This window comes from Chlorocebus sabaeus, chromosome 26, assembly GCF_047675955.1.
Source record: "Chlorocebus sabaeus isolate Y175 chromosome 26, mChlSab1.0.hap1, whole genome shotgun sequence".
NCBI classification, from domain to species: domain Eukaryota; kingdom Metazoa; phylum Chordata; class Mammalia; order Primates; family Cercopithecidae; genus Chlorocebus; species Chlorocebus sabaeus.
In genome coordinates this window covers 24449805-24476018 of record NC_132929.1, presented here as the reverse complement: position 1 = coordinate 24476018, position 26214 = coordinate 24449805, and the positions used below count along the sequence as shown (strand labels likewise).

General features: G+C 36.6%; 1 protein-coding gene across 5 annotated transcripts in view; it reads left to right on the top strand.

Annotated features, from left to right (window-relative positions):
• The window catches only part of CEP152 (centrosomal protein 152), a 73396-nt gene that overhangs the window by 8319 nt on the left and 38863 nt on the right, over positions 1-26214 (top strand). For all 5 annotated transcript variants that reach the window (XM_073012152.1, XM_008016689.3, XM_038009964.2 and 2 more), the window contains exons 3-12: positions 5170-5273; positions 5491-5560; positions 5642-5920; positions 7050-7200; positions 9758-9898; positions 11824-11963; positions 14221-14421; positions 19065-19212; positions 20889-20980; positions 21771-21934. In XM_073012152.1, the coding sequence (XP_072868253.1) occupies positions 5170-5273; positions 5491-5560; positions 5642-5920; positions 7050-7200; positions 9758-9898; positions 11824-11963; positions 14221-14421; positions 19065-19212; positions 20889-20980; positions 21771-21934 (1490 nt within the window). The remainder of the gene's footprint in view (positions 1-5169; positions 5274-5490; positions 5561-5641; positions 5921-7049; positions 7201-9757; positions 9899-11823; positions 11964-14220; positions 14422-19064; positions 19213-20888; positions 20981-21770; positions 21935-26214) is intronic.

Here is a 26214-nt window from a genome sequence, read left to right as displayed (position 1 = left end):
CATGTTTTTCCAAGCTGTGTTTAATTTTGTTGCTTTGGTGCCAGTTGGGATTTTGTCTACCTGTGCCCATATCCCAGTGAATACACCATTCCAACCTTCATGCCATCCTAATGAGCAGCTTTACAATTATGATTTAGCCTTTTCCATTTCTATTCTCTCCACTGTTAGCATTGAAGATCAAATGGAGAAAGGGCCTTTAACATTCAGAAAAAGGAAGGGATTTAGTAAATACGTTATTCAATATTTAGAGGATATTTAGACCAGTGGATCTCAAGCCAGAGACCATCAGGAATAGACCCACATTTTGCAAAAAAACCAAAAAACCAAAAAAACAAAAAACAAGCAAAGAAAAAACAAGAATTTTGTAAAAAAAAGTCCTATAATCTATTTCTAAAGTGCTGCAACTCTTAATGGTACATTAGTAAAAGTTGGTCCACTGTGGGTCAAGGCATAAATGCATGGTAGAGAGGTACATAAACCACAGCTTCTCACAGTGTTTTAACTGAAACTCCATCTCTTATAAATAGTTGACAGAGCAGATTAGGGTGCAGATCAGCGAGGGTGATGACATCAGAGAGATATGTATCATGTCGATTAATATCCATTAATTGTCACACATTACTTATGTTTCTCCTAACTTACTGGAGGACATTACTTTCTGATTGTACTCTTGAGAGCTGCTGATAATACTTGTCGTTCTTGCTAAGGAGGAGATCTCATCCAAAGCAAACTTTTCTTTATAAAGCTGTCCCAGAAAATAATTCAGAAGCTCTTGTATTAACTCATTCATAATGTAACAATGTGACTTTGCAAAAATACTCTTCACTTAAAGTCACTATACTTGTGATTGCACAGTCAGATATTACAGAGATACAGTTTTGTTTTTTTTTTTTTTTTGAGATGGAGTTTCGCTCTGTTGCCCGTGCTGGAGTGCAATCGCGCAATCTCGGCTGGTGCTGCCTCCCAGGTTTGAGCGATTCTCCTGCCTCTGCCTCCCAAGTAGCTGGGATTAGAGGCATGGGCCACCATGCCTGGCTAATTTTTTTTGTATTTTTAGTAGAGACGGCGTTTTGCCATGTTGGCCAGGCTGGTCTTGAACTCCTGACCTCAGGTGATCCAACTGCCTTGGCCTCCCAAAGTGCTGGGATTACGCGCATGAGCCACTGTGCCCAGCCCCAGATAAAGGTCTTTTTGTAATAGGAATGCTTGTTATAAGCCTCTTAGTTGTTGGTAAAGCCACAGCTTAAAGAAGATTGCCATTTTAGACTCTCACAGTCAGCTGGAGTAGACATGTACTTTCTGCAGTGTCACCAGAAGTAGCTCTGTGGTTGTTGTTGGCTCTAGATAGTAAAATTATCTGTTTATGTGTGTATATGTTCTGGAGCTGGTGATTTGGGGCAGAAATACTTGGTAATCTATGATATCAAGATAGTATTTGCTGATGACGGGTCATTTAGTGATGACATCTTTGAAAATGATCTTGAGTAGAAAGGTAGATGTTTTAAGTAGCAGGTGGCAGATAGAAGCTTGCACCTGGCAATACTGACTTGGTTTCTATATCGGTACTTCTCTAATAGAATAATAAAGCTCCGTTGAGCTTGGCATCACGTATTTTAGAGGCAAGCTTTCCATTGTGTAGCCTTTCTTCCACTTTTTTTTTTTTGAGATGGAGTCTCACTCTGTCGCCCAGGCTGGAGTGCAGTGACTGGATCTCAGCTCACTGCAAGCTCCACCTCCCGGGTTCACGCCATTCTCCTGCTTCAGCCTCCCGAGTAGCTGGGACTACTGGCGCCCGCCACCTCGCCTGGCTAGTTTTTTGTATTTTTAGTAGAGACGGGATTTCACTGTGTTAGCCAGGATGGTCTCGATCTCCTGACCACCCTTCTTCCACTTTTTAACTGCCTTGTTTGATGTAATTACGGAAATATTTTGATATTTTGTTTCCACTAGAGGGAGTTGTAAAGCTAGTATTTGTTTACATTTAGCGTGTATCCATGAAAGCATTATTTAATAATTCATAGTTGAAAATATCAGAATCTTTTTAGAAGTGTACTAAGAGGTCACCTGTTCAAAGGGAATATGACCGTTAGGTATTCCATTTGCTACCCTTTCTCTTGGGAGAAGATTATTGTATGGTTTGTAATTTGAGGCCTCTTGCGTTCATTAATATTGAGGATTATAGGCTCTGAAGATAATCTGTTTAGTTAAGTTGAAAATCCTGACAGAAGGTTTACATGTTCTCTGTTTTACATTTGCCCCTGAATGTAGGCTTTTGTATGTTCTACATGGGTTATTGCAAAGTGTTTTGTTAACAAAGTTCTTTGAGTAAAATGCTCTTTTTTTTTTTTTTCTTTTTAAGAAAGAAATATGTGAAGTAGAAAGGGAGAGGAGTTTATAGAATGATTCTGAATTTATTTCAACTGAAGCCTTAGAGTGGTAAATTATCTTTTTTATAGGGAAGGTATCTGTTAAATTTTTAAACTCAGTTAATGCACAGTAATATCCTGTTGAGATTGCTGCTTGCAGCCAAAAAGCAGTCTGATGAATTTTAAATTAATGACTAGTATTAAATCTTATCATTTATAAGGATTGTTATTTCTGTTCTTGAATCTGTATTTGGAAGTTTGATAGATCTTTAATGAGGAAAATTTATAGTTTCTAAATTTCTCTATTTGGTAACAGGTAACATGCATAACTAGATATGGCAATTTTGTGTTTTATTGCACAGGGTTCAGTGACCAAAAAGCAATTTGACAGTGTATATGAGGAGGGCACACTTTGATCCTGGGAAATGGAAACCTGGAGGATGGATTTTATTCCTGAATGGCCTTATTTAGGAGGACTCCATTTAGCTTTTCTCGGCCCTGAAACTTATAGAAGCCAGGGAATATGACCCGGCTATGCCAAAGAACTGATGGATAAATTTTTTGAAGATGAATTTTAAAATGTTAGCATATATGTAAAATATCTTGCAAGACTCTAAATACTCTAGGAATGATTTTGCTAGTTGATGTTTATGTGTGGATCTAGAAGCATTTTCATTAGCTGATTGCTTATACTCAAATTAATTTTTCTCTGTGGATGCCAATTTTATGGTGTCACAAAGCTACAATAACTGCTGAATTATTATGTAGTTTTTTGTTTTTGTGTGGGGGAAAAAAGGCACCCCTGAATTTTAAGGCTATGTACTTGAACCTCACTGAAGGTTTAGAAGAAAATATTCTTTCTGTTCAGAAGTCTTTACTTAATATAGGTATAAAAGATTTGTTTTATTTTTCCTTGTGTAACATGTGGGGGTAGTCTTTTGCCTTAAAGCAGTGATGCATGATTATAGACAACAAGTGGTACTACTTTTAAAAGACCTCATAGATGCGATTTTTTTCTCTAGTGCATTTGCGTCTTTGTAGAATTGCTTTGCTAGCTTTTATTTGAGGCATGTCATATACAAATATGTTGATGTGTCCTGTTTTGTTTTGCATATTGTGTCTTTTGTATTTCTTGTTTTTTGTATCTCTCAGTCAACTCTGATATGGCTAATTCTCAAAATGATTTTTCAAGTACCTTGCATGTGGAGGTGAGCAATACATGAGGGTCTTGCGTGTTCATGTTAGCATTAAACAGATTTAAAGATGAAGATAACTTTTCATTGAAGAAAGTATATTTCTCTTGTTGCATCTTAAAAAAAAAAAATGGATTGAGAAAACCTTTAAAAAAAAACCCATCCAGTGAATATGAGAAATAAATATAGATGAAGAAATATTCCCACCCACCTCCAACATACTCTATTCCGATTTCCAGATTTTATTTCACCAAAGCTCAGTTAAGAATTTGGGGCATTCCTTTCAGACCTTCCATAAAATATATTTATTTAACTTTTACCATACATATTTTGTTTAGGAAAGTTTTTCTTTTTTTTTTTTTTGTAATTCTTAACATTATACTCAGATATGTTTTATGGCCACATTTCATTTCTTTTGTATTAATGACAGGTAAAGTAGAAAAAAATAACCTGCTATAGACCAGGGAGCATCTCATTTTTTTTTTTTTTTCTGAAAGGTTTTACAGAGTATTTAAGGTCTTTAAAATCCACTTGCATAATGTTATGGGTTTGATTTATGTACTTTGGAGGGATGTAATCAAGTTGTTAATTAAACTGGTGCTTAGTTTCTTAAAGAGAAGTAATTAGAAACAGTTTCCCAAAAAAGTATTTAGTAACATAATATTTGATCTTCTAATTGTTACTTAATTTAAGAGATATATATATATATATATATATAGGGATTTTTAGGGTAATATTATTATATTGGGTTTTGAAGAAAGACAATTGCAGATAGTTATTGAAATCCTAAAAGTTATTGAATTATGTCTTACAGAATAGCTGATTTATTCATCTTTTTATCATATTTGAAATTTGAACGAATTAACTTTGTCTATCTAGTTTATATAATAAGCAGAATGCTAAAACTGTTTTTTTCTAAAAAATAGAGATAAATATTTAATATCAGATGTAGTGTTATGCTTTTGCATGTGCTACCTGTAGAAAACAGTCTTCCAACTCTTCTTTTACTCAGATGTTGTATGAGAGCAGAGTATTGCGTATCTTTTCATCTTTGAAATTAGATCTCTACTAATTAGTGACTCCCCTGGGTTTCCATGGGTTTCTACGTTATCAGAGCATTTAAGGGCTTCTAGGCCACCTGCTGCTGCTGCTGTTCTCATCACCTGGCCAGAGTGCATCTGGCTACTCACATTCCCTATGGGATGTCTAATTGACTAATTGACAATTCCCCAGGGTCTGATTACTGGTAAAACAGCATTCTGAGACTTAGTCTGCCTGCCCTGTGATAACATAATATGTTGATTGTACCATTATTGTGACTTGCTGTGTTTCCACAAAAAGGTTTTTTAATTCTATTGTATGTGTATTTAAATCTTAGACCTTTGTTTACAAAAAAAAAAGGCTTCTGATATATATCCTAAAATTATGCATTCCCCTTTACCCAAGTGAAATGATGAATATAATTTGTGTGGTACTTAAGAAGTTAGTTAAAGGAGGGAATTACGAACTTCTTTGACCTCTACAGTAAAAACCCACTCGTACCAAGGCAGCTTTGGCTTGGTGTCTTGTGTTTAAGTTGTTGTGATATTGATGCAGCCCTTTTGACTCAGTTGCAGCAGTTACTCACAGACCTTCCCCATGACATGCTGGATGACGACCTCTCCTCTCCCGAGCCCCAGTATTCGGACTGCAGCGAGGATGGCACAGACAGGCAGTAAGCACCTGAAGGCATTTTCACGTGTATATTGCAATTCTATAAGTCTTTTTCTTTTGATGAAGATTAATAATTACATGATTATAAAATTATAAATTGATTCTTAAAATTTTGGGTGAAGGTTGGAGGGAAAAATGTTAAAATCTTGGGGTTCTTTGTATTATCTATGTACAAATAAATGATAGGCTTTAAATCGAAAGTATTCGTTTTTCTCAAGACCACATCATCCTGAGCAATTGGAGATGAGCTGGAATGAGCAAATGCTGCCCAAATCTCAAAGTGTAAATGTAAGTATCTGGTGTGATGGTGACGTTGATGAGGGTGGGAATGGATCTTCGTGCTTTTGTTTTACTCTTGTTATCTAATAGGACTATAATGAAATTCAGAGTTTATATGCTGGAGAAAAATGTGGCAATGTCTGGGAAGAAAACAGAAGTAAAACTGAAGACCGGCATCCTGTGTACCATCCTGAAGAAGGTGGAGATGAAGGTGGAAGTGGTTATAGTCCTCCAAGTAAATGTGAACAGACTGATTTATATCACCTTCCTGAAAACTTTAGGCCATATACCAATGGTCAGAAGCAGGAATTTAATAACCAACCAACCAATGTAATTAAATTTTCAGATCCTCAATGGAACCATTTTCAGGTATTGTAAAAACTTGACTTTGAAGAACTTGTGTGTGTGCACACACATTTGCGTGATGTTTGTATGTGTTCAGGAAATGTATGTGAGTGCAATGGTAAGATGATGTAACCACACAAAGTTCTGAGAGGGCACTTATGCAGGTTTATGGTGAATTAGTCATGGTATTTTCTGTTTACAGTCTAATACAATCATGATCTTAAGTCGGAAGTTTAAAATAGAGGCTCTTTGGACACAGTTGATTAAACATTAAAAGTTAAGTCTGCCAAAGAATAACTGTCCTCGTTTACTGCTGCTTCTACCACTGCACTGTGCTTTAGTGAGAAGCTATGTTCAGGTCTCTTATTGTAGTTTTTAAAGCAGTAATTCTGGGTAGGTGATATTTAATTTCCTCAGTTTTCTTGCTTACCACTCATAACAAATTTTAGGTTAAACATGTCAAAGCTGGTATCTGTTTTGTATGGTGATATAACAGCAGACAGGATGAATGTGAAGGAAAAAACAAAAAACCTTGTTTTTCCTGTGAGAGAGTTTAATGAAGTAAGACCTCAGGATATAGTTAGTTGCTTCTTAGAATTTCTCGATGACAGCAAATACCTCAACAGCTAGTCTGTGTCACGCAATGACAGGATGGATTTTTTAGGGCTGTTAAGTGGTTATTTTCTCTTAATTCTATCTCTGTAGAGTGTTATTCATCCCATAAGAGTTACCGAATATTTATTAGTTATGAGGCACCGTATTCCATGTTCATGTTATTGAATATGTGCATTCTTATGTTCCCAAGATATTGGCATAATCTAAATCATTTGTAATAAAATATTTGTATATAGTCTTATTAGAATTCTTGGGTTTTATTTATAAAATTGCCTTCATTGTGTGCTCAAAAGTAGAATTTAGTTGTCTATAAATTATGTATTGCAGACTTTTAATTAATATTGTTAAATAACAATAAGTGCTACTTTGAGCAGATATATATGTGTGTGTGTGTGTGTGTGTATAAAACTTTGTAACTGTACCAAAAGTAAGTTCTGTAACATAAAATTTAGGTGTCTAATTCAGATAATTTTGGAAGAAAAGGCCAAATCTTGTCAGTTTCATTTGTTATCTATAATAGCAATTTGGTTCATCACAGGGTCCCAGTTGTCAAGGTTTGGAACCGTATAATAAAGTGACATATAAACCTTATCAGTCTTCTGCCCAGAATAATGGCTCACCAGCCCAGGCGATAACAGGAAGTGACACATTTGAAGGCCTGCAACAACAATTTTTAGGAGCTAATGAGAGTAGGTATCAAGTTTATATTTATTTTTTAATACCACATAATTGGGGAAATTTGAACACACAGTGAATATATGAGCACATTCAAGAATTATTATTTTTTGAGTATGACAATAGAATTGTGCTTGATATTTCAAAGAGCCCTTATTTTTAGAGATATATACTAAAGAATATTTATGAATAAACTGACATGAAGTCTAGGATTTACTTTAAAATAATATGCTATTGAGGGATAATGTTGGGTGGGAATATAGATGGAGCTGAATTGGCCATGAGTTCATAATTGTTGAATCTGGGAAATGGGTTTACCTAGATTCATCCTATTATTCTCTTTACTTTCTTATATATTGGAAATTTTCCATTAGGAAAAGTTAAAAGACATTTTCTCAACTTTATATTTCAGTCATTCTACTTCAAGTCTTGTCTCCTCATTTGTATAGTGGTTAGTATCCTCACCTATCATACAGGAGACCGGGGCTCATTTGAAATTTAAAACAAATTTAAAAAGACTTTTTATGAACTTTATATGTATATTTTTGACTGAAGCCTAATTTGGAAAATGAAACATAGTTGTCAGTCTCAGATTTTTGACTATATAGAAGTGTAATTTAATACATCAGCACTATCATCAACTTTTTTGTTTCGATTTTAGTTTTTAGTGTAATAGTCAACTCTGACACAAATTACTTTATATGCAGAATTACTTAGATATCAGGTTCAGTCATGTGACATTTGCCACATTTTTTCTTTGTATAGTATGTATATAAATATGAGAATGAAAAAAGTGCTTATAGCTGCTAGAGAATTTTGAGATGCAATGCTAGTATCAAAAAACAAAAATTCCAAAATATAAACCCATATAGTGACTGTACTGAATTACTCTTGTCATACTCTCTGGCATACTAAATAGCTTCTAATTATTGTGCATATTGAAGAGCCAGTGTAATTCTAGAATGTGACAGCAAGTGTTTTTGTTTTATTTTTTTGTTTTCCTTTAATTAGTAGGGGAAAAGTCATACTGGATATTGCGGCTTGCCTGGGCTATCCCAAAGAGAAACCTGGACTTTTGGGTTGTGACTTCATAGTGTTGCTTCCATCTTACACTGGGACGGCAGGGTAGTTACAGGGGGAGGCCCACAATTCATTTTCCCCTAAAGGAGTCAACAGCAAATATGAGGATGGCCTCTCTATGTTCTTCCGTTTTTTGTGGAATGAGGAAGTGGACAGTGTATATGATATAACTGGTTTTAGGTTGAGTAAATGAACCTCACAGCAGTGGCCTGACATCTCCTTAGTCTTTACTCTTTCAGTTCCCTTGAAAAGTTGTATTTGTATCTCCTGGTCTTTCTGCATATAAAAACCTTTCTTAACAGTCTGCACTTCTTCAAGTTGAGTTAGTTACACATTTGTCTAAATTTGACATTTGGAAGTTAATTAAATAATGGTAGTGCCAATTTAGTGATTATAGTTTCTTAGCAACAGTAGTTTAAAAAAACAAGTCCGGAGAGAGATGGGACTAGCTCTACTATAAGATCTATGAGGAGTTTGACTTGTATAAACTTTTCAGTCTTTAATTTTCTTTATTTAACCAGATCTCTTTTTAAAAAGAGGATGGAATTATGTAGTTAGCAAGTGGTTAAAACTCAGTAAATGCATTTATTTCTGATTGTAAGCCTACAGAAACATTGTTCTAGTCGGAAGTGAAGAACATTTATCATTATGTAGTTGAAGCATACCCACCAATCCTTTTTTTATTTTTTTCCTGACTCTCTTTAAAGTGGTCCCCAAATGACTAGTTGTTTCTAAAACAAGACTTCAAAATCTTCTTTTTTTTTTTTTAAATTATGGATTTGAGGTGTGCATTTGCAGGTTTGTTACATGGGTGTATTAAATAGTGCTGGGGTTTGGCTTCTGGTGAACCCATTACCCAAATAGTGAACATAGTACCCAATGGATAGTTTTTCAACCCTTCTGCCCCCACCCAAATTCTTGATTAATCTATTCACTAGCTAATTAATTCAGTTATGTGCCAGCATCAATATAAATATTATGTTTTCCCCACTCCTGCCTAAAATAAAATATTTTGAGGCTATCTAGAAATTTTCTTTAAGAATGATTTTATAGAAGCTGATGTACTTGTTTTTAATTTTCTGAGAGCATATTACTTTATTTCATTGCAGTTGTTATATACTAACTTTTAATTGGCTAAAATGGTAGTTAGTGATTCAGGGTTATAACTTAAACCAGTGACTTTCAAACTTTTCTAGCAGTGACCCACTGTAAGAACCATATTTTTTTATTGTGATATGGTCTACAACATATATCTATATGAACAAGTATGTATAAATGAAACAAGTTTCGCAAAATAAGACTGATTCTTACTACATGATACAATCTGATACATTCTATTTTATCTCTCTTTTTAATCCTAGTCATAATTCACTGAATTGATTTCATGATACTCTGAAAAGTTGTAGTCACAGTTTGAAAAACACTGCTTTAAATGACTATAAATTTATGTTTTGGTATGTTTTTATCTAATAAATTGTCTTTAATTCCCAGACTCTGCAGAAAATATGCAGATTATTCAACTTCAGGTTCTTAACAAAGCAAAAGAGAGACAACTGGAGAACTTAGTTGAAAAGTTAAATGAAAGTGAATGCCAAATTCGATATCTGAATCACCAGCTTGTAATAATAAAAGGTAAGATGCTGAATGCTGTCATTTACAGGGTACACTGAGCTAGATATCTTGTTTCCAGTAACCTCATATAAACTACGAAGCTTAGAGAATAAAAGCACTTGGTCAGAGGGCTCATAGTGAGTGAGGCATAGCAAAACAAAACCCAGGATTTCTGAGTGTTGGCCTTGGATTACTTCTCTTTGGGACACACTGTTTTGGAGGTCAGGCGTGGTAGCTTACACCCATAATCCCAGCACTTTGGGAGGGGCCACGGTGGGCGGATCACTTGAGATCAAGAGTTCAAAACCAGCCTGGCCAACGTAGTGAAACCCTGTCTCTACTAAAAATGTAAAAATTAGCCAGGTGATGGCAGGCATCTGTAATCCCAGCTACTTGGGAGGCTGAGGCAGGAGAAAGAGAATTGCCTGAACCCGCAGGTGGAGGTTGCAGTGAGCAGAGGAAGCGCCACTGCACTTCAGCCTGGGTGACACAGTGAGACTCTGTCTCAAAAAAAAAAAAAAAGGCACACTATTTTGGAGTCCTCATTTTTTCCCTTTTCTCACTTAGGCTTTTAGAATGGTTGAACATTATTTAACTGTACTGATAGCATTCTGTCCTAAAAAGTTGTTGATTCCTTATGTCATTACTCTGGATGAAGTATTCCAACTTTCAAAGTGATTTGTGTTTAGTTTGCACTGCAACGTTTTCTGAGGCTACAAATTAGCATAAATGTTTTAATCCAAATAAGAGTTAGTGATTGTTAAGTGCCATGTCTGGGATAAACACATAGAGTAAATACAGATTCAAATTATAATTGTTTACTCCTTGTGCTTTCTCTAGTTTTGGTCCACGTTGAACTTTCATTTGTAGAATAATTATGTGATTGAACTCTAGCTCATTCAAATTTAACTGATGGTGAAAATGTCTCTTTCTGTAATGCTCATAACATTTATTTTGAGAGAAGAACTTGTGAGCTGTTACAGCAAAGTACGTGGGAAGAATTTAACATTAGGTGAATGAAAGAGTTCATTGCAAATGGGTGGGGCGCGGTGGCTCACGCCTGTAATCCCAGCACCTTGGGAGGCTGAGGTGGGCAGATCACGAGGTCAGGAGATCGAGATCATCCTGGCTAATGCGGTGAAACCTAGTCTCTACTAAAAATACAAAAAAATTAGCTGGGTGTAGTGGCGGGCGCCTGTAGTCCCAGCTACTCTGGAGGCTGAGGCAGGAGAATGGCGTGAACCCGGGAAGCGGAGCTTGCAGTGAGTGGAGATCACGCAACTGCACTCAAGCCTGGGAGACAGAAAAAAAAGAGACTCCGTTAAAAAAAAAAAAAAGTTCATTGCAAGTATGTGTAGGATAATTAGTCCTGCAGGGGTTTGTCCCTAAAAGGAATACAATAATATTTTTAAAGGAAGTAGTTCTGCTTCTCTAAAAAAATTTTTTTGGTGTCAGGATTTTTTTTAAATTTTTAATTTTAAATAATTTCTTTATTTGAGACTGAGTGAGGTGGCTCACGCCTGTAATCCCAGCACTTTGGGAGGCTGAGGTGGGTGGATCACTTGAGGTTAGGAGTTCGCGAGCAGCCTGGCCAACATAGTGAAACCCCATCTCTACTAAAAATATAAAAATTATATGGGAGTGGTGGCAGGTGCCTGTAATCCCAGCTACTCGGAAGGCTGAGGTTGTAGTGAGCCACGATCGTGCCACTGCACTCCAGCGTGGGTGACGGAGCGACACCCTGTCTCAAAATAAATAAATAAATAAATAAATAAATAAATAAATAAATAATTTGGTTTTCTCTAAATCAACTAAAGTTCATTTTTCTGAATTAAATTTAATTCAACAACATTTATATATGATACAGATGTGATATCTGATAGGAATTGTAACATTGGGGTCCCTCTACAGTAACATTATTTATATAAACATTTTTAATACCATAGATGAAAAGGATGGTTTGACTCTCAGCCTTCGAGAATCACAGAAACTCTTTCAGAATGGAAAAGAAAGAGAGATACAGCTTGAAGCTCAAATAAAAGCACTGGAGACTCAAATACAAGCATTAAAAGTCAATGAAGAACAGGTACGTATTTTAACTTATGTATGGTAAAAAAGTTAAAAGTTTAGTTCTTTAACAAAACTTTTTGTAGGGTAGGACTAAATTTAGAAGAACTTGGAAGTTATTGACAAAGCATTAGAACTTAAATTTCCTGACTGAAATAGTTTCCTTCAGAATTGGTATCCCAAGAAGCTTTTTTAAAATTTTTATTTTTATTTTTCCTGCTGCTTCTCCATTTGGAGAACTGTTCTTTAGACTTGAGTTTAAAGTGGTGACACATTCACATTGTTTAATTAATGAGATAGCCATTTGATTTTTGGAAATAGTCATAAGTCATTGGTAGCTAAGCCTGATGGTGGTTGATTCATTTTTTGGCAGAGGGCAGGGTTAATAATGAAAGTGACGGCCGGGTGCCGTGGCTCACACCTGTAATCCCAGCACTTTGGGAAGCCGAGGTGGGTAGATCACCTGAGGTCAGGAGTTCGAGACCAGCCTGGCCAACATGGTGAAACCCTGTCTCTACTAAAAATACAAAAATTAGCCGGGCGTGGTGGCAGGCGCCTGTAATCCCAGCTACTCGGGAGGCTGACACAGGAGAATCGCTTGAACCTGAACCTGGGAGGCAGAGGTTGCAGTGAGCTGAGATCGCACCACTGCACTCTAGCCTGGGCTACAGAGCGAGACTCCATCTCAAAAAAAAAAAAAAAAAAAAAGAAAATGACTATGAAATAACGAGCTTGGTTTTGCCTGAGATTTGTAGCTAAGTCTGAGGATGGTTTAATGAAAGAGTTTAAACAGTGTTGTCCCATGTCTGGCTCCTCCTCATCCTTCAGGTCTTAGCTAAAAACAGTCACCTTTTCAGAGGACTTCTTATTCACTTTATATGTAAGGTAGCCCATAGCTGCATCCTCCAACTCACCTTCATTACACCATATTCTATTACTCTATAACTATCTGAAATGGTCTCATTTGTTTAATTGTTATTTATTGTATCTTCCCACTAGAAAGTAGTAAGAGCTTAGACCTTTTCTGTGTGGTCATTATGTGCTTAGTGCTTAGAACCCTGCCTGGCACAAATTATCTATGTCATTCAATGGATGGATCTCTTAGCAATGAAAGCAGTATGGAATAAATAGGCAATCTCTGGAATAGAATGAAAAATAATTCTCTTTTGAAATTTTAATTTTTGTATGTAATATAGATTATTTTTAACTTTTTGAAAACCAATAGTTACTAGATTAAAAAGTTAAGTTGCTTTTATGTAGTGAAAGGTTATAACTTTGTAATCTTTTTATGTAAGCAGCAGAATCACCAAGTGTATTAGTTTCCTATTGCTGCTGTAACATGACCACAAATTCAGTGGTTTAAAACAACACAAATTTATCTCACAGTTCTGGAGGTCAGAAGTCTGACATGGATGTCACTAGGCTAAAATCAGGGCGTCGGCAAGGTTGCATTGCTTTCCGGAGGCTTTAGGGGAGAATCCATTTTCTTGCTATTTCCAACTTTTAGAGGCCACCTGTGTTCCTTAGCTTGTGGCCCATTTCCACCTTCGAAGCCAGCAATGAATGGCTGGTTAATAAGTCTTTCTGGTTCTGACTTTTCTGCCTTAGTTTTCCTCATTTATGGACCCTGTGGTTACATTGGGCCCACCTGGATAATCCAGGCTACTCACCTTATTTTAAGGCAGTCTAATTAGCAATATTAATTCCATGTACAACCTTAATTTTCCCTTGTCGTGTAATATAACTTATTCACAGGTTTTGGGGATTAGGACATGGGCATTTCGGGGGGCTATGATTTTGCCTACAATACCAACTGTGCAGTTAGAGCTTTGAAAACTTTGTTTTTAAAAAGTGACCATTGACAAGTTTCAAAAGTCTTTCAAGGAACAGTTGTCATTTGTCTATGACCTAACAATTGGGTTACCCCACACTTTGGTCATAGAGCAATGCAAACAGCCCTGGGGCCATCACAGCAGCGCAGATTCCGTGCCTGATAGCCACATCCACCATGCTGCGCAAAATTCTCTTTCACTCCCCTCCGGTAACTACCAAATGTATTTTCTCAGGGAACATTGTTTCCAACAACTGTGGGCCTGGAGGTTCCCAGCTAGGGATGTTTCAATGAGCTTGAGCCATGATGAGTGGAGACCCCTTCTCTACTCTCATTAAAACATGCTTGAGTTTTAGTATATAGTAAAAGTAAAAGTTTATTGACAGCACAGAGCTAAAATACTCTGTGTATATTTTAAACATGGATATCCTGTGTGTATTACTAGATGATCAAGAAGTCCAGAACAACTGAAATGGCTCTGGAAAGCTTGAAGCAGCAGCTGGTGGACCTTCATCATTCTGAATCACTTCAACGAGCTAGAGAACAGCATGAGAGCATTGTTATGGGCCTCACAAAGAAGTACGAAGAGCAAGTATTGTCCTTACAAAAGAATTTGGATGCCACAGTCACCGCACTTAAAGAACAGGTTGGGATGATTTCAAATGAGCAACTGTTATCAACAAGTAAAGCTGGTTAAGTTTTGTAACTGATATTTTACGGTTCATCATATAGAAATCTTGAATGTTTGTAGTAAATGTTAGATTGTGTGGGACGTGAGTGAAACTTAAAAGCCAGTGATATTGGCTGGGCACAGTGGCTCATGCCTGTAACCCCAGCACTTTGGGAGGCCAAGGCGGACGGATCAGCTGAGGTCAGGAGTTCAAGACCACCCTGGCCAACATGGTGAAACCCTGTCTCTACTAAAAATACAAAAAAAAGAATTAGCCAGGTGCAGTGGTGCACGCTTATAATCCCAGCTACTTGGGAGGCTGAGGCAGGAGAATCGTTTGAACGGGAGTTGGAGGTTGCAGTGAGCTGAGATTGCACCACTGCACTCCACCCTGGGCAACAGAGTGAGACTCCATCTGACCAAAAAAAACAAAAAAACAAAAAAACCAGTGATATTTTAATCTGAGAATACATCCTAAAGATATACTTTTGGAAACCCTACTTCTTCTTATATGATTATTAGTACTTTCTCAACTTGCACATTACTTGTCCTTTATTTGTAGAGTATTTGTGCATATTGTTTATATGGTCCTAGAATAAATCCAGACCAAAACAAATGAGTCTGCCAGCGGCTGGCTGGAAACTGAGAGGTTACCTTGGAAGCTTAATCGGTAGAAAGCCTTACTTGAGTCTCCCAGCATTTGGTAATTCACCTGTCAATACAGTCTGTTGAGAAATGATTCTTGGGAGAAAAGTAAATTTTGAAGACAGTATAATTTATGAAATAAAGAAGACAGCCTGATGAGATTAATCAGATTTGAATCTTAAAGAGATGTGTATCTTGAGCATGTTGCATAGTGAATTTTTATTATTTTCACTCAAGGGGGAATAAAATATTGAAAGCTAAATGTGAGTCAGGTGGTGAGTTTGCTTGTGCTCCATAACTATAGGTAATCACTTGAGTGAATAACATTTCAGAATGCATTTTTCTTAACATAATTTCAAAATTGATTTGAGGGTATGGAAAATTTCACCACACTTAAAATTCATGCTGATTTGGGTTATTTCTGACCTGTATAGCTGCCTCTAATTTTTCCATGCTTTTAGGTAGAATTATATAGGAGTGCGTTACTGGCAATAATTGTTTATCATTTTATTTTATTTTTACATGTATTTACATGAGTTTTTATTGTATCTATTTCATTATGTATTTATTTTATATAGAAAAAACATTGTGAATTTGATCAATGTGGAGGATATATAGGAGTAGGGAAAGATGAAGGCCAGTTACGGTGGCTCATGGCTGTAATCCCAGCACTTTGGGAGGCTGAGGCAGGTGGATCACTTGAGCCTATGAGTTTGAGACTAACCTGGGCAAAATAATGAAACTGTCTCTACAAAAAAAAAATAAAGAATTAGCTGGGCATGGTGGCATGTGCCTGTAGTCCCAGCTACTTGGGAGGCTGAGGTGGGAGGACTGCTTGAGCTCAGGAGGTCGAGGCTGCAGTGAGCTGTGATTGCACCACTGCACACCAGTCTGGGTAACAGAGTGAGACTCTGTTTCCAGAAAAAAAAAAAAAGAAGGCTATCCCAAATTATTGAAAAGTCTACTTTATAGAATATTTAAACAAATAGAATTTGAGATATCGCTTCATAAATTTTTATTTTATTTATTTTATTTTAAAGTTAATTTTGGCCAAACACAGGGTAACATTGAAGTTAGTTGGACTTGGACAGTAGCCCTTCTTGGATGACTAGAGAAGAATGGATCCTGGTGGCTTTTCCTTATTGGGTTCAGGGTCTCCATTCTCTGTTGACTTCAACACAGTTTCATTAGGGATGGGTTGGAAGGAATTTGTAATGTTTTCTACTCCTGTGCCCACTGCATTCTCTGTTGTCCACTGCACCCACCCCCCCAATAGAATAACTCTACACTAAAGTCAGAACAAATTCTTGATTCTGTACTGGGTGGGCTTCAGACTCCTCAACCCATAAATTGAAGGCGTTAAGGTATTTTCCCACTGTTGTGTTCTTTTACTTTGTTTTATTTATTTATTTTTAACAGAGCATGACACTGATGTTAGGCTCTGCATATAATTGCATAGCTGCTTTGCAAAGTGGTGATTCCAAAGTGCCTAACAGAAACCCAGACCTCAGCATCATGCCACATACCCATGTAACACACCTGTACACATATCCCCTGAATCTAAAATTTAAAAAAAAGTCTGTAACTAGTATATTTTGAGAAATTTATGGATCATAAAATTATTAGAGTTTTTCTTAAGACACCAGCTTTTCTGGGTAGAAAAGATTGTATGCACTCACAACATATTGTAATAGCTCTTTTTTTTTTTTTTTTGGCTGATTTTCCGTTGAATTTTTTTAGTGAGACAGAAAAGGTGAAAGAAATGGCTTCTTGGAGCTCACAGTGTTCCTCCAGTGTCATAATTCTCTCCTAGTAAACTATCTCCTGGGCTCTCTCCATCAAACTGACTTTCACCTCCTGCCATTCATAGAAGTGTCATGTTAAGATCTCTGATTATCTCCTTGTTGGTATATTACTTTTTTCCTTCCGTCTCCTTGAAATCTTCAGCTTTTGGTGAAGTCATGGACTTTGGTTTCTATGTCATAACCTTCTACCTTTTCTTTAATGTTATATTTAAAGGCTCCACTTTGAACACTTTCTGTTGGCTTAGAGACTCCTACAGACCTCTCTGTGTGTGGTCCAGTCCTCCTTTTCCTGTGCGCTAGAACCCTGTCCAGTTCTTTTCCCTCCCACAGATTCAGCTGTCATCTCTATCATCTCTCTTTCTTTTCTTTTTTCTTTTTTTTTTTTTGAGATGGAGGCTCACTCTGTTGCCCAGGCTGGAGTTCAGCCGTCATCTCTTTATCATTACACTTGTCTCAGTCTTGAAAAATGTCTGCCCATATCAATCTTGAACTACTCAAGCTAATCATGGCCAGCGTTGAACTACTCATCCTTTTTTGATTTTTGGTATTAAAACTTTAAAGTTTTATGAATATGATCTGTTTTCCTGAACTCGTCAACAGGATATACCATAGTTTAATTGGTTGTAACATATAGTCAAATTATTGGCAGAATCTGCCTTTTCTTTACAATTTTTTTTATACCTACCTTTTCTTTAAGTTTGTTTGGTAGTTCCCAGTCCCTTGTTAACACTATTGTGACCTCCCAAGAATATAAATATTAGCTGTCTCCCCACCCCTTCTTGCTGTCATTACTGTCATGCTGTCATTAATATGAGCTCATTCATTGTGTTTGCCACGTTACTTTGGTGCTTTAGAACCAGGTTTCTCAAGCTGGCCTGGAATTAGCAGCAGTGTGCCAGGAGGTTTGCAGTGCTGAATAAACATGGACCAGTTTCCAGAAGCTTCATTTTGCTCAAAAATTTAGTAGAAAAAATTTAAAGCAAACACAGCTTCATTATGAAATAGAATACAAAATTCACATGAATTTTTAAGCTAAAATGGGAGACTTCAGAGTCTCTTTGCTTCAAGGTACTTCTCTGTTACTGCTCGTATGGGATGTACCTTGTGTTAGAATCCTTAAGGTATTATTGGGCTTTAGGTTATACTATGGATCAGGCAGCAAAAGCCTAAGGCCTTTTCTCTACTTCAAAGCCCTTTCTCAGTATTCTTCTTATTTTTTATTTTCTTTAGGTTTTCTCGGGTAATTTCAATTAATTAACTGAATTCACTCCTCTGCCTCTCCCATGCTCTGCCGTTTGCCTGGAATTCAGCCTTTGTAGCCTTTTTTGAAAGAGAGGTGATAATTTCGACAGTGTATTTATTCTACCTGGACTCAGGGCTCCCGTGGTTCGCTACACCCAAACACATTTTCTTCTGGAAGAAACTTGAGTATATTGCATACACACTCTGTATTTTATGTAATCCCATATAGTTACACACATACATATACACATTTACCCTATTTTTCTTTGTCATTTATTTTTCAAGTGTTTGTTACAGCACTTGATATGTCTAACGCACTGCAGAAGCACCTTCAAGGGGGCTGTTAAGAGAAGTAAGATGTCTAAAAGGTGGAGAAAGATAAGAGAGAAATAGATCAAGTTTACCAGAATTTCAGAGGAGGGCAAGATTATTTTTGGCTGCTCTTAATGGAATGAACTTTTGGCTGCTTAGAATACAGTGAGTTTTCATGTGTTTGTCTGTATCCTTACTGTTTTGGGATACAAATTGCATGATTCAAAGTAGTCTGCCTAAATATATATACATACACTTAATACTGACAGTATAAAATATGTATAGGAATGTAATACATTTTCTTTGGCTTGAATAAAATCTAATTTTTGAATAACATTGTCTTGTGAATATAGAGTCGAAGGAAACTTTAGCATAATAACAAAAGAAGCATAATTATTATTAGCATAATTACAAAAGAAGAAACAGACTGAAGAGCTGAAGCTTCACCCAAGCTCTTCACTCCCAGTTCTGTGCCCTTTACCTTGTAAAAGAGGTGATGCTCCCATGTGATGATCTTGTGTTTGACATCAAATCTAATTATGTATCATAATTTTTAGTTTACTCTTTATTAAAACTCTTTACGAAAATGACTTCCTGAACTTTTTTTCTATTTAGGAAGACATTTGCTCTCGTTTGAAAGATCATGTGAAACAACTGGAAAGGAATCAAGAAGCAATCAAGTTAGAAAAGACTGAGATCATTAATAGGTTGACGAGAAGTCTAGAGGAGAGTCAAAAGCAGTGTGCTCACTTGTTGCAGTCCGGTAGGTGTCTGGTAGGGCCACTGTCTCCCCAGAAGGCTGGTTCAATATGCAGAAAGAATATAGTAGGATCCATGAATTGTAAAAATCCAGAAGGGACAGAAATCACTATCAGCAATAAATTTCGTATTAAAAAAAAAAGAAAAGAAAAAATATAAATATATATATAAAAGTTTAGTTTGTTTTTATTAAATAATTTGGAAGCTGGAGACCAATATAAAGTACCAAATAAAAATGACCATCATTCTACTGAGATAATTATTGTTAGTGTTTGAATGTATTTCCTTCAAATGAAATGAATGTACACACATAGACAATGCCCTGCTTCTTTATGTAATGCATTTCTGAAAGCATACTAAAGCTGAACATGCAAAAATTGAACAATAAAATACATTATAAGGTAATTTCTATTCCTGGAAACTAAAAATGATTGTAAAATCCCATTATATTTTGCTTTTTTAGGCCCAATATTTGATCATATAGTTCTATCCTTTGTATAACTTCTGTCATATTTCTCCCCTCATGATGGAATAGTGACTTACCTAGTCAGTTGAGGCCAGAGAGTTACATTTTTGTCATGCTTCAGATTTGTAATATGGTCTGTATGGTATTAAGTTTGAGACATATGCTTCCTATCATTTTAGTTTCAGCAGTTGTTTTATTTCTTATTAATTTTTATAAAATGATATTAGAGCAAAGAACAATAAAATCACATGTTTGTACAAACACTGCTATATAGACAAAACTTCCCTGTTTGCTGGTAAGTAGCTCACATTGTGAAAGCAGGTCAACAGTTACTCATTAACTGATACATGAAAGTCACACTTTGGCACATGAAAGGTAATTTAGACTGTTGGTATAATATGTGAAAGGGTGGGTTATTCAAAAGCTGAGAGTACTAAAGTCAAAGACTGCCTAAATATATGTGTATATATGTCTTGGTAGGGGGCAAAATTTGGATTATACTTTATTAAGGGCCCCTCCCTGTTTAGTTTTATAGCCTTTGTTTTCATTTGGCATTACTTGGTGAACCTTTTTCCTGGCTGTTAAATGCTTTGAAAATATTATTTTCTTTATGCCATCATTGCTTCACTTAATCATTTCGCAGATGGTCATTTTCTTTTGAAAATAATGTCCCTTTTAAATTGGGAACAGTCCCCCCACCACCTTGCCCAGTACATTTAAAATATTAGGTTTCTAAAGTTTCAGAATTATAACCCTAATATACTTCATTTACATGTGGAGGTGGGGATGCTGGATAGAAAAGCATTTACAAAGAAGTTAAAGGCAGCACAATGTAGTTTTCTTATTGCAGGGTAGAAATGGGTTCCAAAGAATTTTTTCTTTGGCTTTCCATGAGTTGGAGTGTTATCCTCCTATTAAAGGACTTCTGGAATATTAAGGTCTGTAGATAAGGCTGATTTGATTCATAAAAAGGTCATAGTAGCCCATGCCTTTAACTGCCCAAGGTCATATAGGATGCCATACTAAATCTGGGAAATGTCTGGCCCAGACCTATGCCTTCTGGGTCCCATGGGCTCTATGTATTCTAAAGAGACAGTAGTAATAAAGCAGAACTTTACTTTCTGTAGCCTCAGTGGATTCAAGTCTTCTGTAGATCGTAAGTACTTTGTCCCCTTACATTTTTTCAGTGTATCCTACGGTTCTTTCCTTTGCAGGGTCAGTACAAGAGGTGGCTCAGCTACAATTCCAGCTGCAGCAAGCACAGAAGGCACATACTATGAGTGAAAACATGAACAAGGCTTTGCAAGTGAGTGTTGCCACTTGGAAGAGACTCTATGGGTATCTGAATCAGGCAGTAGTTACATCACCTTTTTGAATCTTGGGTTTCTTTATATAATAGAGGTGGTTGGACCACCTTCAAACCAGCCCATGGGAGTTGTTCACTATCTCCTTCACACAGTTGGCAAGTCAAACCTAAGTCTGACTAATTGCAGAGCCAAGGCCCTGCACTTCCTGCCAGTCTCCCTTCCACCTCCTTCAAATGGCATGTCCTTTCATCTTTGGGTGTATCCCAGAGATCAGTTCATCTGTGGGGGTGAGGAATGTTGAATTTTGCTGCAATTCTGTCATATTCTCCTCCAGTGCTACTTAATTTTCCCCTGGAGGGGGAGGAAAATATGGGAGAAGAGTTCCATTATTACCTACACCGAAAGAGGTATTTTGCCTTTTCACCACTGGCAGGCTATAGTACAACACGTTCTTGGCAAACCAGCGTACTTTGTCCTGTACTTTAGTAAGCCAGAAAGTGCCACCATCAGCATTTCAGTCCAAGGAACACACCACTTTCCACGGAGGACAAAATCTAAGAGACAGAGGTGTGAGAGGAAATCCTTATGTTTGTTTTCTCATTCATTTAGGTTTTACTTGAAAACCTGACATATGCTGGCCTTTATAAAGTATAATGTATACTAATAATATATTTGAAGAAGTTTTTTTTGCCTTCTGTTGATCATTAAAACAAATTTTGAAACATAGAATGACTGATTTCTTCATATAGGAAAATAATGAAAATTATTTTTAATAATTTTGTGTTGTAGGAAGAATTAACAGAACTAAAAGATGAAATTTCTCTCTATGAATCTGCTGCAAAACTAGGAATACATCCAAGTGACTCAGAAGGAGAATTAAATATAGAACTCACTGAATCATATGTGGATTTGGGTATTAAAAAGGTCAACTGGAAAAAATCCAAAGTTAACAGGTATGGAAAGAATATTTTAGTTTACTGTAGAAGAACCAACATTAATAGTACTGATGATGCATGCTATCTGTTTTAAGGTGAAAGCATATTATTTTCATATGTTAACACTGTATATTGAATGCAGATACCTTGCATTTATCAGTGATATATGAAAAATATACATCAATTTTTCCTAGGAACCTTACTATAACCTTACTTTTAAAGTGAAGATTGTTTCTTTTATACTACTGCTTAATACAGATATTTTAGCAATCTCATAGAAGGAAGTATTTTATCACTCCTGCCAGAGACTGACTGGGGAGGGAGTAGTGGTGGTGGTAGAAGGAGAATTAAACAGTGAAAGGACTCTAGAAGCACTTGCTGCATGGAAGGTGCTATTCCAGGCTCTCGGAATAGAGTACAAAAGATGGGATAGGAACTGTCCTTCCCACAGGGAGCTTACGTGTTTTCTGGTCAGGGAGAAAGAAACATTCTTGGAAACAACTAAGTGCTATGCATTCAATGTTATGTTTGATGTATAAAGGTGGGATTTACACATTTCCTATACTGGTTTTGGATAGGGAAGAGAGATATGGTGTTTGGAGGAGATTGTATTTAGGTTAAGGGAGGATTTTTGGATGCGTTTAGCCCTTACCACCACCCTTTTGTTTATAGTTTAAGACGGAGTTTGCCATCATTATTGAATTATAGTTTCCTGAGAGTGTTTAATACATATTGTATTTCAGGTATTACACAACTAAATACAAATATATAAATGTCCTGAAAAGTTTGCAACACGATAGGTTTCAGAAGTTACATATTTTGAGACCGTGATTCCATTTTAAGAACAGTAAGACGAGATTCAGTAAGTTGAAATATAAAGTGATCGGGTGATACTGTGAAAGAAGATATTATTTGAGTTTATTGTAAGGCTCCATTTATGTAGAGGTCTGTCTTCAGGGACTGTCATCCCTACAAATCACAGTGCTACTATCCAGAAGGAAGCAAAGAAGAAAATATCACAACTGGGCCAGGCGCGGTGGCTCACGCCTATAATCCCAGCACTTTGGGAGGCCGAGGCGGGCAGATCACGAGGTCAGGATATCGAGACCATCCTGGCTAGCACGGTGAAACCCTGTCTTACTAAAAATACAAAAAATTAGCTGGGCGTGGCGACGGGCGCCTGTAGTCCCAGCTACTCGGGAGACTGAGACAGGAGAAAGGAGTGAATCCGGGAGGCGGAGCTTGCAGTGAGCCGAGATGGCGCCACTGCACTCCAGCCTGGGAGACAGAGTGAGCCTCAGTCTCAAAAAAAAAAAAAAAAAAAAAAAAAAAGAAAATATCAGAACTGGATTATATGATGTATTTAGTAGGAGCCACCTTCAACTTCTTATCCCAGGACCATATTGACTTAGATTTATTTGTACCCCATGAATTGTCTGATTTGCTAACTTACTGCAGAGGGCTAGGGCAAGGGTTGGGAAAGACGGTATCAGTCCTTCAGCCAGCAGCTCAACCTTAGCAGGGAGAAAACTATGGAAACCCAACAGGCTGGAGTTGCTGAGTGTCACAGCAAATAGCTCTACACATTTACATATGTTTGATCTACATCAGAATGTCCACAGTTATGATCCCAAGTTGTCAAAGAAAGACTTCCACTTTGGAAGTAAATTAAAGCAATAAACGAAGTGCATTTTATCTTTTTTAGACAGATTTATATAAAATGTTAATATAGTCACCTGGAAAATTCACTATTGTGAATGCCTCATTTCCTGCTAATGCCAGATTAATTCTAAGGGGCTAGTGGAAAGAGCATGGGTTTTAGATCCAGATTGTTTTGAATAATAGTTTTGCCATTTTATTACTAGCTTTGTGAGCTTGGGCAAATTTCTTAGCTTTTCTGAGCCTGTTTTCTTATCAAGTTTAATATCCCTAGGAGGTTAAACTGAGGATTAAAATAATGAATATAAAAGGCCTCAAGTAACACCTTCTAACATATATTAGGCAGTTGATAAATGATGGCTGTTACTATTGTTACTCAGTAGATGGTTGATTAAAACAGCACTGATCAGATTTTATATTAAGTCACATGAATTTTATATTAATTCAATACATACTTTGTAAAATGTTCTTGATCTTCAACCTTGTGAAAAATATAAAATCTAATATTATTATGTGAGAGTTGGAAAAACCAGAGTGAACTCTTTTGCTCAGTAAGGCCGACAATTAGTAGCAGAACCAGTACTTGAACCCAAACTCCTGAGAAAGGTTCAGTTATCTGTCTGTTCATATTTACACGTCAGTTAAACCTTTTTGCCTTAAACTCCTTTCTTTATGTCTTTTATTTTTGAGGATTAAAGATGTAGTTCATGCCAAAAAAGATTTTTCTCCAATTTGTGATTACTTTTAGTTTCTGCTATAATTTGTCTGGAAATTGAATAAATAATACATTATGTATATTTATCTTTTCAAATAGTTACTTCTTCATGATGTCTATTAAAATATATTCTGCTACCTTTACACTTTCTATTTACTTAGTGCTCATAGCCAAAATCCTGTACTCATCTTTTTTTTGTTTTCCTTTTTTGAGACAGAGTTTCGCTCTTGTTGCCCAGGCTGGAGTGCAATAGCGTGATCTTGGCTCACCACAACCTCCACCTCTCAGGTTCAAGCAATTCTCTTGCCTCAGCCTCCTGAGTAGCTGGGAATACAGGCGTGCGCCACCATGCCCAGCTAATTTTGTATTTTTAGTAGAGACGAGGTTTCTCCATGTTGGTCAGGCTGGTCTTGAACTCCCGACCTCAGGTGATCCTCCCACCTCGGCCTCCCAAAGTGCTGGGATTACAGGCTTCAGCCACTGTGCCCGGCCTCCTGTACTCATCTTAAAGCACATTCCTATAGATAATAAACCTGAGATACCACATCATTATTATAGTAAAAGGAATGATGGTCGCATTCAGTGGGAAAGTGAAGAATAAAGCACAGCGTGATTAGTCACTGAGGCTCAGCAAAAAGATATCCAGTGAAGCACAAGATAAGCGAAGAAACGTTTTGCTTGTAGTCATCCCACCCGCCAGCAGTTTAATAGGTGATATTTTAGCTTCGTGGAAAACTAAAAGCAATTATACTCAGATCAAATTGAAAGGAGATAAAGAAGAGAAGATATTTGTCCCTTTCCCCTGGTCTACTGTGATTCCTAGAATAAGAGGAAGCAATAATTTTCCTGTGTTGGGAATTTTAGTTGACTTGGGCTGCTTTCAAATCACTGACCCAAATATTGGTGGCTACAAGCTTTTATTGCCAACTACCTCCTCCCTCAAGCTACTGCCTAGTAAATTTTAAGGGTTTAGCCTCAATGTTCTATTTTACATTCATGGAATTTGAGTAGCTAAATCTGCATGCAGCTTGCAGACAGCTTCCTCTCTCCCTTATTATAGTTGGCTGCTAAGCTCAAATAATAAACATTTAACAAGTGGAATGCCTTTTCCCTTTGGTCTTCTCAGCAGGCTTCATAAGGGACTGCAGTTTATTTGGATTTAGGAGAACTGACTTCCATAGGGCTCAGTAGTGAGCCTTTTTCAGGATTGGTCACCACCACTGATTTTTTTCCCCTTTGAGGAAAGAAGAGAAAATTATTTTAGCAAGCGCTTTCTCTCTCTCTCTGACTTGGCTCCCTCTAGGAGTACAGGATGTGCTATTTCAGTGGTCGGCATTCAGTAAGAAAAGAAATTGGGGATGCATAATTCGTTAACCGAGCAAAATAATAATTCTGCTTAAGGTTAGTTCACCATGTCTTATAGCACAGGAAGTTATATTGTAAAATATTTTATATTATAATTTATATTTTCTACTTCAATGGAAATAGAAGTGGTTTAAATGAGATCTATATACAGACAGACTACTTACACAATATATATATATTACATATACAAAAGTTGCAGAATGTATTGCAAAAGCTCCTTTTGTAACATTAAAAAGCCGACCTAATAGTTTATTCATTTTCTCTCTCTCTCAACACACACAGACACACACGCACAGTATTCTAAGATTTTATTTGGAATCATCCAAAACTGAAGAACAGTAAACATTTTAACTCAGGTACTATTATTTTTGTTCCTAATAAAAGCTTTTAAAAATATTTTTGGAGCAGTTTTAATTTACAGAAAAATTTATGCAGAGTTCCTATATATGATATACTGCACCCGTTTTTCCCTACTAATACCTTACGTTAGTATGGTACATTTGTTAGAATTAATGAGCCAATATTGGTATATTATTATTAATTAACATCCAGGGTTTAT